We start from the raw sequence: 17431 nt of genomic DNA, 5'->3' as shown, positions 1-17431 counted from the left end.
ATATATTATATCTTTAGTAAAGATACTACATTTTTTCATAGAGGGGAGAGCAACCATCCACATTACATTGTTTGAATTTGGAAATCTGCAAATGTTGAATATGTTCCTCTCAGTTCTTGTTGAGAGTTTTTATTTATTTTTTTATCATGTCTTTTACGATCTGAGTTCAATTCACCCAAAGAAACTACAAACCTTAAAAAGAAAAAAAAATAGTCTTTAAGAATTGATTAGTAGCTTCATTTGTAAATATTTTCTCCCATTCTGAGGGTTGTCTTTTCGTCTCATTTATGCTAATCTTTCCTTGAATGCTTTTAAGTTGTCTAAGTACCTAGAACACACTTTTGTTTAAATGCTTTTCTGGTTCTAAATAATCATGACTCATTTTTATCAACTATTATGCAAAATATATTTCACAGTTTAAAGAAGGCAATGACCACCCAATATTCTTTTAAAATAAAGACACTGAAGTTCAAAGAAGTTAAATAATTCATAAACAAGAAGCAAGGGCCTGAATACAAGTCCAGGTTTGTCTGACTGCAAAGTATACCCTCATTCAAGTACATTCTGGCTCTTCTTAGGTGAAATAGAACTAAGTATAGGCTAATTGTTCCATGAGAGACTAAGCCTTGAGAGCTTATGAAACTGAAGTCATAGCACTTTCAATCTCGCTATTATACCAGGTCGTTTTCATCTTTTGGTAAATTTAATCATCAGGGATCAGAGTGGCTATTGATTGAAGTATTCTGAAAAGAGCGATTTGATCCCATGGTTTTATGTGGTTTTTGTGCCCTCCCCCTAACTCCTCACTGCATCGACACAACCTTAGCTAATCATAATATTCTCAATCTTAATTTTATGTTGAAAATACAAGGATAAAAAGAAATATAATTAGCTCACATGTTAGGGAGCTCACACTCTTTTGTGAATCCTTGGAAAGCATATGTTTGATCATTTAAAAGGGAATCTAATAATTATATTGTTAGAATGCATTATAATTGTTGAATGCTTTTAAATATAACATGTCATAATTATCACTTATTTCAGTTGAATTTAAAATATAAGACCCTGTGAGAAGAAGTGAAAAAAAATCCTAGTTCTAAGTGCAATTCTCTAATCCACTAATAAGGTTACCCTTGATTAGCTAGCTTGTCACATTATCACCTTCGATAAAGAAAACCCAGAATGGGAGGGTACCGTGGGTGTAACAAAATATCATACCTTGTAAATTGATATTCATTCGTAAAAGCGTAAGGTAGTACCATTATAAAAACACACTGTATTCAGTTATGTATTACAGTCACAAAAACAGTTAATAGAAACATCAAAAAGCTATTCTGTAAGCTGTGCCTGACAAAGGAATTTTTTGTTACAATAGCACTAAGGAAACTATTGATGTATTTCATTGTAGTAACCAGTACAGTAATGCCAAATGAGATAAATTCATTAATAGGACACTGAAATGAGAATAGAAAATGACTTAGTCACAGCTGTCCAGTTTAGAATACATATTACTTTATGACTTTTTCTTCATTATGCTGACAATGATAACTGGTAGGAAAATAGATAATAAAGGAAGAGAGGTTTTAAAAAAGAAAACATGACAAATACATTATATTTTTGTAAGTCTGCCTAAAGAATAATCTTATTTAAAAATATATAAATGAACTTATATGAAAACTAAAGACATGTTATTTGCAAATAAAGAGAAATTTGAGTGGAAATTATGAATATGGAGTATTTATTGCCATTCAGGTTAGGAAAAAATCCACAATATATATATTATTCACATATATAAAACCTCTATCACTGAAATTCTCATTTTTATAAATAGTTAAGCATTTTAGCACATAAATACATACTCTCCCCTGCCCCTCTATATCTACAAGCATTTCGGACATAAAGCTGAAAATTTCCTCAGTGTTAATAGTGTTTATTTTTAAATGTTTAAAGAATTTTTGTATGAAAATAGCTTTTTAAAATAAGTTTTTATGTTGAAACAATGTAAAAAATTATAAAAAGCTTCAAAGTACTATACAAATAACTTTTCTGAACTACTCGATGGTAAATTGCAAACCTGGTGTCCCATCATTCCCCAGTACTTTAGTGTGTATTTGTTACAAACAAGAACATTCTCCTACCAAACCAAAGCAACCATCCAAATTAGGAAATTAACATTGATACATTGCTACCATCTAATCATCAGACCCTACCCAAGTTTTGCCAGGTGTCCCAATAATTTTTTTTTTTAATAGCAGAAGAACCAATTCAGAAACACTGCTTTTAGTTATAATGCCTCTTTAGTCTTCAGTCTGAAACATTCTCTCCGTCTTTTCTTAACTTTCATGATCTAGCGTCTCTCATTAACAGTGCTTTAATGTACCTCTGGTTTCAATTTATATTTATAATTCAAGGGGATCTTTTTCTTAGAGTATTTCCAGATAACATACTATGCTTCTGCGCCTTCTGTGAATATATGTGTGTTGTGTGTGTGTCTTTAGACATTCACAGAGGGGGAATACTGTAGAGTTTCTGAACCTTTGTCTTTGGGTGGGGGGGAACACAATAAAAGCAATGATGCTCAAGGAATAAAATCATGTAAATAATAGATACATCATTTACTAGTTTTCAAGCTTACATAGCCTAGAAGTTTCAAAGTATCATTCATGCTTATACTTGGAAAGTCTTCCTTTCAATTATTCCTTAATGATTTTTTTCTATAGAGAGTCCAAAAATTGTCATAGATGATAGTGAAATAGAATTCAATTAACAACCCCAAAGAAAATTTGCTCAATAAAATGTTATATTTTGAGTGAATATACTAGAAACAGTTATATGATTAAAATAATCCACTCAACAAATTTGGTTCTTTAAAATTGAGAGGGCCCTCTATTTGGTGCTCTGTCATAGTATACTAGGTATTTTGACAAGGCTTATTTTACATAAAAAGCCAAATCTACTTCTAGGTGAAAATAAAAATGTGAAAACTCACAATGGGCTATGAATATATTGGAAATAGAGACAATTCGGATTTTACAATTAATATGTTTCTGGATTCCATAGCTTTTTCCAGCTTCACAAACAGTCTAGGATCTAAAAGAAGTCGTTGCTACTTCAGACTTATCATTCCTCTAATTGAATCCCTTCTTCTAACAAGTCTTAGAGTTCCTTATCCACCAAGTTCATCCATTTTTCCCTTTTTGGATTTGTTCACCAGGGTTTACTTACTTATTGATATTTCCCCAGCAATTCCACTGCAACATGTTTGAAAATTTCCTCTCTTAGTTATTCTATTATGACAGCGGATCGAGGAATCACATTTCATGCCTTGTGTTCCCAGGTGGCAGGGCAAATATAAACATTAATATTAGCTTAACCTGTGTTTCCTTTCTTCATATTATTTCATATTTTTATAATTATCACAGACAAATTTACACAACATCATATTTTGACTCAATTTGAAACAAAGTCACAGTCATAACGTTATCAACGGACAGGCCATATTTTAACTTTAAGGTTTCAGAAAAATTCTCATAAAAATGGAAAATGTTTATTTAAAGATAAAACCCACCATTATTACTAACCATTTGTATGTTGTTACATTACCTCCATGGAAATGGTTCCTCAATTTCATTTTAAAATATTATCTTATCCCTTTATTTTCATCTTGACATATGTTTCTTAACTAAATGTATCACTTTTTAATGACAAAGTCAAAGAAATAAGTCATAATACTTTTGGACTTTCTTTAGTTGTTATAAATATTAATTGCCTTAATTTGAAATTATTTTCTTCCATTGTCATGACTTGGTTATTATATGTAACTTGAAACCACCTGAAGAAGAGAGACAGAGAGAGAGAGAGAGAGAGAGAGAGAGAGAGAGAGAGAGTGTGTGTGTGTGTGTGTGTGTGTAGGTTTAAAATTCAGGGCTCAGGTATCAGCCATTGAGAATCCACTAACCATTTATTCTTTTTGCCTTCATGATGCTCACCAAAGACTCATCTTATTTTAATATTTTGTATCTTATATTATTTTCTATGGGAAAAAATAATCAAGTGACACAAAATGTCCAGGTCACATGACAGATATTTCTCATTGTGAATCAATATATCAGCATTCTTGTTTATTTATTGAGTACTCCCCTATATGCTGGGCACTGCTTTAGGCATGGGAGATTCAGCAGTGACAAAACAGAAAAAATTCCTTTTCTGAACAGAACTTATGTTCTCCTGAGGAGATCATCTCCAAGCAAACAAAAAGTCAATACAATTTAGAGAACCATAAGTGTGAAAAATCAAACGGAAGGGTGAAATGGTATAAAGGCTAAGGGGGAGCAACCTTATATGATGTGATCGGGGAAAGCCTCCAAGGAGGCACCATTTGAAGAAATATAGGAATCCTAAGGAAGCTGTAGCCTGAAAAGATTTGAGGTAAGAGAATTCCAGAGAGAAACAGATAGTGCAAAAGCTCCAAAATGGGAACAAACTCATTTTTGGACTACCCTTCAAAATTAATTAAGAGGATAATTCTGCTATGAGGACAAATTTTATCATAGAAGTGAAAGGGTTTTTCTTTTTGGTTATCTAGTTTTTTCCAGATATTCAATGTCCTCAATTATTACACACAATCAAGAATGACTGTGTCAATGAGTTTTAAGCAAATGTGTACCTTAGGAAAGGAACAGTGTGAAAAAATTGATAATACTAAGTTCTATTTAATAACAGAAAGAATTTGTCCTAGAATCTGCACATATCAAAATGTCTCTATCAGTTTACTTTAAAGAGACATTTTAATGTGTTATATCATAATTCTTCACATTTTTACATTTTTCATAGCTTGCCAGGCATTTAGACTTTAAGACAGAAGATGAAAAGAAGAGAAAATCCCTGAAGACCTGATAAAGATTTGACATCTTGTTTGTGTCCATGAGGAAATCATGAGCTACCTCTTCTTGGAGTAATTATTAAAAAGTTAAATTGTTTTTCATAAAACTATCTTTCTTCCTTTATTTTCATTAGAAGTGTAAAAATAAAGGAAGTAGAAAGCTCTCATATGTCTATTACAGGTCTAGATTGGTGATCAGAAGGTACTACATATAATACATAGTAAAAACAGAGTTTATCTTTATTCACGACAGAACTTTCTGCAATTCTCATTTTTATAGACATCAAAACTAGGATAAAGTTCACCATACAAATGCATGCCCTTGGTTCTTCTGATTTTTGTCTATAAGGTAAAAAATAAGCATACTAGATTGAAAATAATTTTTCAGATTTTTTAAATGTAAAAAATGTAACAGCTATACAAATTGTACAAATATAACAGTCTACCAAGGAGACCCCGTGTCATTTCCACACATCTTTACAAATATTTTTAAAAATGCCAAACAAGGTAAATGAATATTATTCTACTTATTTGAATTCTGTTTGATACTGGGCCACTGTCTCACAGCCTACAGAATACCCATTCACCAATTATGAGCACTGTTACTCATTACTCTGAACTGTTCACACATCTATCTCATATAAAGTCCATATTACCCATCTATGGTCAGGCTTTATATTTAAAATTTATATTTTAAAAATACATATTTAAAAACCTGACAACCTGTATCAGATTTATTTTTTATTTCCTATCAAAACTGTTATTTAAGAGCAGAGGGGAAAGGATTCTCCTCCACACAATCAATATTTTCTCTTTGACCCAAATGTTCATGTTTAGGTGAAGGAGACAATTGCTCTTTCACCATAGTTTAGTGTGTAATTAGCCTTGTTTTCACTCTACTTTAAATGTAGACATTTAAAATATGGGGGATGGAAATGCATCTGCAGTAGATTAATGCTGAACAAGTAACACTTTCAACCATATTCGCATTTCTGTTTGTGCCCCCAATGTGGAAGAGGTGCCTTCCAAGACTATGCATAGTGCTTTGGCTTAGAGAAAGACCACTCAAAAGTGCAGGGTATCCAGATGTGGTGACATTCCTCCTTTTCACTTTCTTTCCTTGTCTTCCACTTATGGAGGAATGAATAGATGTTTTATCTATATATTTAAATTAAATCTGTATAATTATTGAAAGCTTTATGTTGCCCTGACAGAATTTTTGTACATATCTATGTAACAAAATGTACTTGAGAGTATTGTATTGATATAAAAAAATCAATGAAATTCAGTGTAGTTTTCTTAGAGAAGGAATATAAAAAGAAAAAAATAAAATTAAGTTTTGGTTCAGCAGACGAATATAAATATATATATGTATATATATACATATATATATGTATAAATATAAAATATAAAATCTTGTGAAGGGGATGAGAAATGTTCACAGTTTCTGTTGCTTGCATAACATTTGTAATTAGAAATGCATTTCACATTTAAGTATTTGTTAGTGTTTGCAATCTGGGACATGCTATTGTTACTAATGCCTATACTGAACTTTAAAATGTACTCAGTTGAGGCTACTTTAGGACAAATATTAATTGAATTATCCAAATCCTTAGGTCTCTAAATCCTGCTGATATGTTTCAAAAATTAATCACTGTACTCAATATTTTTCAGCAATACTGCAGGAGGGTTAAAATAGCAACATAGTACTTTCAATATTTTAACTGTAGCATATACAAGTCATAATTATTTAGCGTAAAAAAATCCCCACTTTAAATAATTTTTGAGTTTCAAAGATATTTTTTTCTGTACAGCACAAAATTCTATCATTAGACATAAATAAAGCAAAGAAGGATGAAACAAGTTTATTAAACTAAACATTGAATAAAATGTTGGAGATTAGTTTTGACATAAAAATATTCTGTATTTTTATGTAAACCGGATTTTGAACAGACTATTAAAAAGGTACAGTTTGAAAGAATGCATAAATATAAAATTTCTGCCAAATCATTTTAGGATCTCTAAGAACATTTTAATCATTTTTATGAAATATTTTTGTGTATTTTTGATTTAAAAACTGAAAATTATCTCAAACCATAAATTAACTTGAAATGTTAAACATTCTATTAGGTTGAACCTTTTGAAACTGTTGATTGTTTGGGGGCTATAAAAATGTCAGTTTCTTAAGTTTCAATGCAGTAACTTCCTGGTGTTTATGTTTAAGAAGAATCTTAAATGGACTCTTCCCACCTTCACTTGTAATTACACAGTTTTATAAAGCAGATACATTCTTAATATGAATCCCTTATAATACACTGTACATTTTAGCCTCTAGAAAAAAATTGTAGAAAAATTAACTCAATCATAATGACAAAGCATAGCCAAGATAAAAATAGCTTTTTTTTTCCTACTAGTGAAAAATCACAATTCAAATTTAGAAAATACTCAGCCACTTACTTTGGTAGAGTTTTCAAGTGATTTTCTCTTAACTCCAATATCCGCAATTTGGCAAGTCTGTAGAAATAAATTTAAAAATTGTTTCTTAATATTTCTCTATAAAACAATATTCTTATGGTAAAGTAAACTGTTACTTTATTATCCAAACAACTATGTCCAAACATTACATACCATGGTTACAGATTTTTAAGAATTATGCAAATTGGTTATGAGTAGGGTTGCATCAACATTGGAGAATAACAAATATCCCTTTCCTAAAAATGAAGTTCTTTCAAAGATATCATTGAGACCAAGTCATCTAAGTCTCTTATGTTTTATAAAATTATATTCACTGTTGTTTGACTGTATGCATTCAACAGATTATTGAATATCTACTAAATACTAGATGCTGCATTCACTGAAACATGGTGATACTTCCACTCAAGAGACAATAAATGAATTTTTAACACAAATAATATAGCATAGAGGTTAAAAGCTTGAGCTTTGTGATCAGACAGATCTGGGTAATATTCAGACTCTTTCATATCCTATCTGTTTTTTGCCGTGTGACACTGGGCAAATTAATTAACTCCTCATAACTCCAGTTTCCTCATCTATAATGAGTATGTGATAATAGTACAAAATTTATAGGGTTTTGAATATTAAATGATGTCATGTAAAGCATAATGCCTGGCACACCATAAGTTTTAGTATGTGTTAGGTTATTACTATTCTTTAATTGAAAAATGGGAAAAGTGCTATAATATACCATATTTAATTGACTCTGAGATTAACATCTGAACATTTCAAGTGGATGCACATTTAAAAATGTATAGTATCATCTATCGTATGACAGTACTGGAATAATCTTGTGAAGGGGATGAGAAGTGTTCACAGTTTCTGTTGCTTGCATAACATTTGTAATTAGAAATGCATTTCACATTTAAGTATTTGTTAGTGTTTGCAATCTGGGACATGCTATTGTTACTAATGCCTATACTGAACTTTAAAATGTACTCAGTTGAGGCTACTTTAGGACAAATATTAATTGAATTATCCAAATCCTTAGTGATGTGGGAATATTTCACTATTTGAACTATACAATTCACCTACAAGGTCCCATATTTACTGTGCTTTTAAATATTCAACTAGTTCTCTTCTCCTTTCCTTTGTGTTTTGAGTTCCAACAAATTTCCAATTTAATTTTAATCTTATAACTCAATCTTTATTTGAAATAAAGTAATTTAGTTCTTCAGAGCATGGGTATATCACTAGTTAAAGAAGTTTCTTAAACATTTATATATCTCAAATCTTCATATTTGTACTGTTGTAATAATATTTTATGACTTAGTTTGGCCTTTAGGGGCACTAAATCTCAGGTTTTGGAAAGTATCTTAAAACATTCTTTGTTAAATTATCCAGCTGAAAGTTATAGAGCTTTTTAGATTACAATAATAAAATAGAGCATTTTTTTTGGCAGACAATTCACATAAAATTTAATTCTAATTTCTAAGTGGTTTGGGTTTTGATATTATGTTATCTGATTGCCCAAATTTCTTCTCCTATATTAGGACTAGTAAAAAAGAACGGACAAAATGTAAAAGTGTGTCTTAGGGAGATAAACATTTCCTGATTTAATAAACCAAAGGTATATTTGTAGTGTTATCATCAGTACCGGAAGGAAAATCTACTTTATGTGGACAAATGGTGAAGTATCAATTCATTTAGAAAGGAGACAAATGCTCTTTTGAATATCTGTGAATTTTCAGAACTTCCCAAGTGTATGGTATTCATAGGTATTGTGAAATCATGATCTACAAAAGTAAGGGAATTTGGAAGAAACTTTCGAGGTTATTTCTGTATGCAAATGGAGGCTGCTACCTGTTAAGGGACTTCATTATTCCACTGGGTTCTTCTTAATGTCATACATTAGCTTCTGCCAACAGATTGGTGTCGAGTTACACTCAGTCAGTTATTTGAACAATTTTAAAGATGATCATTTAGAAAAATGCAGTTAACAATAAACTTAAAATGTCTTAACTTTCAAGATATATCTTTTATATTTAAAATAGCTAAGACATGGAAAGAAAGTTTCCATTGACAGATAAATGGATAAAGAAAATATGTGCATATATATGTATGCATGTGTGTGTGTGTGTGTGTGTATATATATATATATATATATATATATATATAAAGCCATAAAAAAGAAGAAAATCCTGCCATTTGCAACAACATGGTTGGACCTTGAGGGCATTATGCTGAGTGAAATAAGTTGGGCAGAGAGAGACAAATACTGCGTGATCTCGTTTACATGTGAAATCTAAAAAGAAAAAAAAACCTCATAGAAAAAGAGATCAGATTTGTGGTTACTAGAGGTGGGGGTGGGGTGGGGAAACTGGGTGAAAGTAGTCAAAAGACACAACTTTACAGTTATAAGATAAATAAGTACTAGGGATGTAATGCACAACAGTATTACTATAGTTAACACTGCTGTATGGCACATGGTATATTTGAAAGCTCCTAAGAGAGTAAATTCTAAAAATTTTCACAAGGCAAAAAACTTTTTCTTTGTAATTATATGAGGTAATGGATGTTAACTAAATTTATTGTCCTAATCATTTTGTAATAAATTTGTCATTACTATGTTATATACTTTAAACTCATATAGTGCTGTGTCAATTATACCTCAATAAAACTGAAAGAAAAAAATTCACTCTAGAACATCTAGAAAACATTGAAAATATAAAGATGAAAATAAAAATCATCCATAATTTCACTTCCAAGGAAATAGTCTTTTATTTCATGTACATTCATATTAGTATGGAAAACACAGTTTATATATAGCTATGATATGTTTTGAACATAACATCATAGGAATTAATAGATATTCCTCTAGGCAAGATTATAAATTGCTACATGGTATTGTCATTTGGATGTACCATAATATATTCAACCAATCTCCTAGATGTATGTGTGCTTCCATATTTTTCATATTGTAAATAATGATAAACATCCTTGTCCATAAATCCTAGTGTGATACATGATGATATGATACATTTCTAGAAATGAATTACAAAGGCAGTGGTTGTAAATATTTTCAAATCTTTTAAAGCACACTGCCCTGCAAGGAGTATATAACATTCTGCCGTTTCATCAGCAGTGTGAGGTTATCTCTTTCCTCATGGTCTATAAATAACTTTACACTTTTTATAACATGCTAGAGCACAAAGCCCCTTTGTTGTCATATTAATCTGTACTATTTTTATTATTTATGATGATAAACATTTTTTGTGTTGCCAATTTGTACATTTATTATGAACTGCCAGTATGTGTCATTTACCCATTTTTTTCTAATGAAAACTTTAACTTCATACTCATTTGTAAGAATTCTTTATAAGTTAAGGATATAATTTACTTTCCATATTCAGTGGAAATATTTTCCTATTTATTGTTTTACCTTAATTTAAAAACTATTTTCTAATATTATTTTATTTTAAAAGCATTTTACGAATTCAAATCTATCCATTTATGATATTTTCTTTTGTTTCTATGCTATAAAGGCATTTTCCAACCCAAGAGTCAAAAATATCCATGTGCATATTTTTCCAGATCATTTCTGATTTTATTTTTTTATATTTAACTCTTTAATTCATCTGGAATTTGATTATTAATGACATGTAAAGACCTAACTTTATTTTTTGCAAAATGTTTCATTAATTGACGTGGTCTCATTTACTGGACAAGAATGAGGGTGTCTTTAATTCCAATGGTCACTTTTGAAGCCTCACCTACTGGTGCTGGTACAGTACTTATCTAAAGTGAAAGACAATGTATCGTTTAAACTTCTATTCTTACCTTCCAAAATTGGCTGGAAGAAATTCAAGAAAGGCATCATTCAGGTAGAGCTGGGTCAGGTTTAGAAGCTGTGTGAAGCCATCAGGGAGTCTAGAAAGGAGTTAAAGGTTTAGTCATTGCATAGATGTTGCCATAGAAACAGAACAAAAAATATATCTCTAAGGAGAAAAAATAGAAGTGTAATACATTTTCAACTCTCCTTCAGTATCACAGTAATGGAAGAATTTACTGAGCATGTTGTTACAGCTTGAAAATTTTGCCTGTTATTTAAATAAATTGGCATTCACCCACCTCCACACTGCTTTCCTATGCTGAGATTTATGTCATTGCCAAAGTCAGAGACATCATTTCTTACTGTTGCCCTAACCTTATACACACCAGTGAGATATTTTTATGGAAATTTCAAGTTGTATGACATGTTTTGTAATTTTAAATTTAATGTTCTTTCTCAATAGCATATTCACATATATAGTCAGGCAATGCTATCTACTCATTCAGTTAATCATTAAAATTTGTCTACAGTTTGTGACAATGATGACTAAAGCTGCCCAACATGAAAAGGGAAGGAGTATTTTGTCCCTTTAACTGATAATTTCTTTAACGCAGGCCCAACATACATGTACATTATAATTCAAATTGATCCAATTCATGTGCATTGAATAAAAACATTGTCACAGTAATTAAACCGAATCCTAAAGACTTTAAGAAGCACTAAAAGAGTTGAGAAAATATCCTATGGGAAAATCTTACTACTTAGATAAAACAATTATTTGAAATGTTTAAGTAAGTTTTACCAAAAAGATTTAACTCCAGGATTTTTTTAAAAGGATATTATTTTTTAATAATTAAATTTCTACTTAAAAATTTTAATGTCTTTATCTAGGCTTTAGACAAGACCATATTCTTTCACGAAATACTTCTAAATACTGTTCATATCTGCTTTCCCCTAAAATTCCAACCTATCTCCTTCCTTGAATTTACTGACAAAATTATTTAAAGAGCTGCCTCTACTCACTATTTTTTACTTTACTCTGCAAGCTATTGTTTTCTGGCATCTACCCTAACTCTATTACTGAAACTGCACTCACCAAAGGCTCTTAAGCCCTAATTCCATTAACTTCATTTCATTTCGTAACCCACATTGCCTAGCAACAGTTGCCATCACTGATTGTTCTCTCCTTCTGGACTTCTAATATACTCTACCTGCTCTTCCCCCTACTCCTGGAAAACTATATCTGAGTTTCATTGCATGGTTTCTCTTCCTCTGACCAATCTTTGGTTATGAAATGTTTTATGTATATAAAAGAGTATAGCAGAACACTCTATACATAAATCACAGCAAGTTCCTTTTTGACCCACCCCCTGGAGAAATGGAGATAAAAACAAAAATAAACAAATGGGACCTAATGAAACTTAAAAGCTTTTGCACAGCAAAGGAAACCATAAACAAGATGAAAAGACAACCCTCAGAATGGGAGAAAATATTTGCAAATGAAGCAACTGACAAAGGAGTAACCTCCAAAATTTACAAGCAGCTCATGCAACTCCATATCAAAAAAACAAACAGCCCAATCCAAAAATGGGCAGAAGACCTAAACAGACATTTCTCCAAAGAAGATATACAGATTGCCAACAAACACACAAAAGAATGCTCAACATCACTAATCATTAGAGAAATGCAAGTCAAAACTACAATGAGGTATCATCTCTCACCAGTCAGAATGGCCATCATCTAAAAATCTACAAACAATAAATGCTGGAGAGGGTGTGGAGAAAAGGGAACCCTCTTGCACTGTTGGTGGGAATGTAAATTGATACAGCCACTATGGAGAATAGTATGGAGGTTCCTTAAAAAAACTACAAATAGATCTACCATATGACCCAGCAATCCTACCACTGGGCATATACCCTGAGAAAACAATAATTCAAAAAGAGTCATGTACCCCAATGTTCATTGCAGTTCTATTTACAATAGCTAGGACATGGAAGCAACCTAAATGTCCATCGACAGATGAATGGATAAAGAAGATGTGGCACATATGTACAATGGAATATTACTCAGCCATAAAAAGAAACGAAATTGAGTTATTTGTAGTGAGGTGGATGGATCTAGAGTCTGTCATTCAGAGTGAAGTAAGTCAGAAAGAGAAAAACAAATACAGTATGCTAACACATATATATGGAATCTAAAAAAAAAAAAAGTTTCTGAAGAACCTTAGGGTTAGGACAGGAATAAAGATGCAGACATAGAGAATGTACTTGAGGACACAGGGAGGGGGAAGGGTAAGCTGGGACAAAGTGAGATAGTGGCATGGACTCATATATACTACCAAGTGTAAAATAGATAGCTAGTGGGAAGCTGCCGCATAGCACAGGGAGATCAGCTCCATGCTTTGTGACCACCTAGAGGAGTGGGATAGGGAGGAAGGGTGGGAGGGAGATGCAAGAGGGAGGAGATATGGAGATATATGTATATGTATAGCTGATTCACTTTGTTATAAAGCAGAAACTAACACACCATTGTAAAGCAATTATACTCCAATAAAGATGTTAAAAAAAAATAAAAGAGTATATATGTACCCACAGTATAATTTAATAAATAGAATCGGTACCTTTAACACCCTCTAGGTGTCCCTCCCTGACTACATCTATTTGCTCCACAAATTCCTAAATGATGTTTACTTTTCTGCTTTTTAAGGAGTTTTACCACACCTATTTAAATCCCTAAAAAAAGAAAAAAAGTCACATGGTTTTGCATGTTTTTGGACATTATGTTGCATGTTTTTGAACATTGCATGTTTTGAACATGAAATCATACTATGAATATTTTTCTGAGACTTTTCATAATTCATATTATTAAATAATTCACTGATTAGTTAAATGAAATTCATTCATTTTGAGGTAGGTGACTGATCACCATAGCATAGTATTCCACTGTATGAATATACCACTATTTATTTATCATTCTCTATCTAATTGAACATTACAGCTGCTTCTAGTTTTTTGTTTGTATTTCTGTTATATGTTCTATTTATTTTTAACATATATTCTGGTGTACAAGAGTTTACTTAAGTTATATTTCTGGTTACAAGAGATTAATATCCCTATGAATAGGTCTCAGCTAATGACTAGAAGGAGTATAAATACCTCAACTCCCTCACCCATTGTGCTTAACAAGTTTGTGATATATGTTTAAACTGTTTCCCAGCGTTTCCCACAAAGATTAAGGTCCAGTGGTCCATACTAGTAAATAGCTTGATAACATATCTTTAACTGGTATTTTCTTAGATTATTTTCTAAATATATTGCTTGAATTACTTTCTAAACTTTTCTGCTGGGGGACCCAAACTAAACACAATTAATATTTGTATATCAATTTGGTAGGAATTCTTTATACACTCTTAAGACACTGATCTTATATGTATAATTTTTGCTACAAATATCTTGGTTCAATTTGTATTTTGGAGTTGGATTGTTTGTATCTGGCTTCATAGAGGATGTTTCCATAAATTTGCTCCCAAAGGGAGGTAGGATTCATAAAAACAGAAAAGAGAGAGAAAGGAGGCAGGGGAGGAGTGAGGGGTTCTATAACATAGAGGTAAGAATTCACCTGAGATGGGTGACAAAGAGAAGATGAGTTCTAGAGGGAATACTTTATGTATAAGACTATTAGAAATTAAGATTTGAGAATATTAGTAGGGGACAGGATTTATAGGATACTTAATGCTTGAGGCAAAGTTTTGAACTTTATCCTATAAGATTAAAAAGAATTTATTGTAGATCTTTGTTTTTCTCTATTTTTTGCTTTCTATAATACATTAGAGCTCATATGCTGATAGTAAAATAGTTTTTATGATAATGGCACAGATGTCCAATAGATTACAATTCAATTTAACTACTATCTTACTTTGATGTCCTTTTGGTTTCTATAGTCATTTGAGAAAATAAATCATTTATGACTTTTCAAAAAAGAAGATTAAAATGTGTAAAATGAGAAGAATGTTAAAACTTTTTATCTAATAATTTATTTTAACATTGTAACTATTAATAAATAAAAATCCTTTAAAAACACCAATTTTCTAGTTATAGGGACAGTTTGAACTACTCAGCTTACCTTAATCTATTTTTCCACACGTGTATGCACTAAATGGTATTATATTGTACTACTTCTTTTGATAAAAAATATATTTCTTTAGGCTGCTTCTCTGGCAAAGTTAATCATGTAAGAAAAACTGGCTTTTACATGGAACACTTCTCTAAGGATTTAAGAATTGACTACACTGGGTAGATTCCAACTGCAAAATTGGACTGCCAAAAATAAGTTATATGAAAAAACCAGAATACAAAGTAAGACAGTTGTTTCAGTCTGCTTATAAACAAAGATGTGTTGACACTGTATATCGAATCTTTCTGTTCTAAAAATGTAGAATTAAAAGGTATATTTATACAGTATGTCTTGTTTAATAGCATGTGTATTTTTTATTTCAATTTACTTAAATAAGAATTTGTTGAATGGTTACTCTGCACTGAGATTCAAAATTAATGCTTTCTTCCTCATCTTCTCCACAGCATTATATTCATAGGTTTAGCAAAATGCTTATAACAATTATATTTTATACAAGTTTTGGGAATTTTTTATTCCTGGAATAGATTATACATTCTTTGAGGACAAGGAATTTTTTTAATCTCTGCAATAATCTAGTATTGTATTTTGAAAACATATTATTTGAAAATATATATTCAGTAGGTCTGCTAAACAGATATTCAACTTTATTCATTATTAATTTTATGGTATGATTTTGTAGCTTTAATAGTGACAGTGGTCCCACTTGTCAACATCACAACTTCCAGAGGAACATACAAGGACCTGCAAGGAAGAAGATATTCCTTAGCAAGCTAGATAAACTCAATGAAGATGAAAGTCATGGGCTGTCTTTATCCTCCTCCAAGATACTCAATGAAATCCAACATTTTACACTAAGTAAGGGAACTCTAATGAAAGGTTTTCACATTCCTAAAGGCTTTCACATTCCTAAAGTAACTGTGGTTTTCCACATTTGACTGATTTATTAAAAAATTCAAAGTATTTTTAAAAATATATACTGGTAAACAATTCTCTCTCTAAGGAAACATTTTCATTTTATTAATGGCTGAAATTAAAAGTGGAGAAAAGGGAACATTCTTACACTGTTGGTGGGAATGTAAATTGGTACAGCCACTAAGGAGAACAGTATGGAGGTTCCTTAAAAAACTAAGAACTACCATATGACCCAGCAATTCCACTACTGGGCATATACCCAGAGAAAACCAGAATTTGAAAAGATACATGCACCCCAATGTTCATTTCAGCACTATTTACGATAGCCAGGAGATAGAAGAAACCTAAATGTCCATCAACAGAGGAATGGATAGAGAAGTGGTACATATATACAATGGAATAGTACTCAGCCATAAAAAATAACAAAATAATGCCATGTGAAGCAACATGGATGGACCTAGAGATTGTCATACTGAGTAAAATAAGTCAGACACAGAAAGACAAGTATCACATGATATCGCTTACATGTGGAAACTAAAAAAAAGGGTACAAATGGATTTATTTACAAAACGTAAGTAGAGTCACAGAGGTAGAAAACAAACTTATGGTTACCAGGGGATAAGGTGGGGGGAGGGATAAATTGGGAGATTGGGATTGACATATACACACTACTAAATATAAAATAGCTAACTAATAAGAACCTGCTGTACAGCACAGGGAACTCTACTCAATACTCTGTAATGGCCGATATGGGAAAAGTATCTAAAAAAAAAAAAGAGGGGTATATGTATATGTATAACTGATTCACTTTGCTGTACACCTGAAACTAACACAAACTGTAAATCAACTATACTCCAATAAAATTTTTTTAATTAGCATATTCAAATTGCAATAAAGAAAGCACACTAGAATCAGACACCTAAAATGTTTAGTGCTTGAGCACATGGGCATTGATGTCAGAAGACCTAAGTTTGAATCACAGTTCTTTCAATTATTTATCTCTGTAACTTTTACAGATCACTTAATCTTTGTAAGACTCAGTTTCCTTCTTTATAAAATGATCATACTAATATCCACTTCCAGAGTTGCTCCAATGAGTAAATGATTACCCACCCCATATTAAGAACTCACTAAACTGGAGCAATTTTATTACTTTTCCTTGGTATTGTTTTTATTCTGATCTTTCAAAATTAACTAGAATACTAATTTAAATACTT

General features: G+C 31.3%; 1 protein-coding gene across 2 annotated transcripts in view; it reads right to left on the bottom strand.

Annotated features, from left to right (window-relative positions):
• The window catches only part of LOC307182241 (leucine-rich repeat-containing protein 7-like), a 395705-nt gene that overhangs the window by 132046 nt on the left and 246228 nt on the right, over window positions 1-17431 (bottom strand). For both annotated transcript variants that reach the window (XM_079913466.1, XM_079913467.1), the window contains exons 6-7: window positions 11177-11266; window positions 7340-7396 (exon numbers count right to left, since the gene is read on the bottom strand). In XM_079913466.1, the coding sequence (XP_079769592.1) occupies window positions 7340-7396; window positions 11177-11266 (147 nt within the window). The remainder of the gene's footprint in view (window positions 1-7339; window positions 7397-11176; window positions 11267-17431) is intronic.

This window comes from Stenella coeruleoalba (assembly GCF_951394435.1).
Source record: "Stenella coeruleoalba genome assembly, chromosome: 1".
NCBI classification, from domain to species: Eukaryota; Metazoa; Chordata; class Mammalia; order Artiodactyla; family Delphinidae; genus Stenella; species Stenella coeruleoalba.
This window is presented reverse-complemented; position numbering and strand designations above follow the sequence as displayed.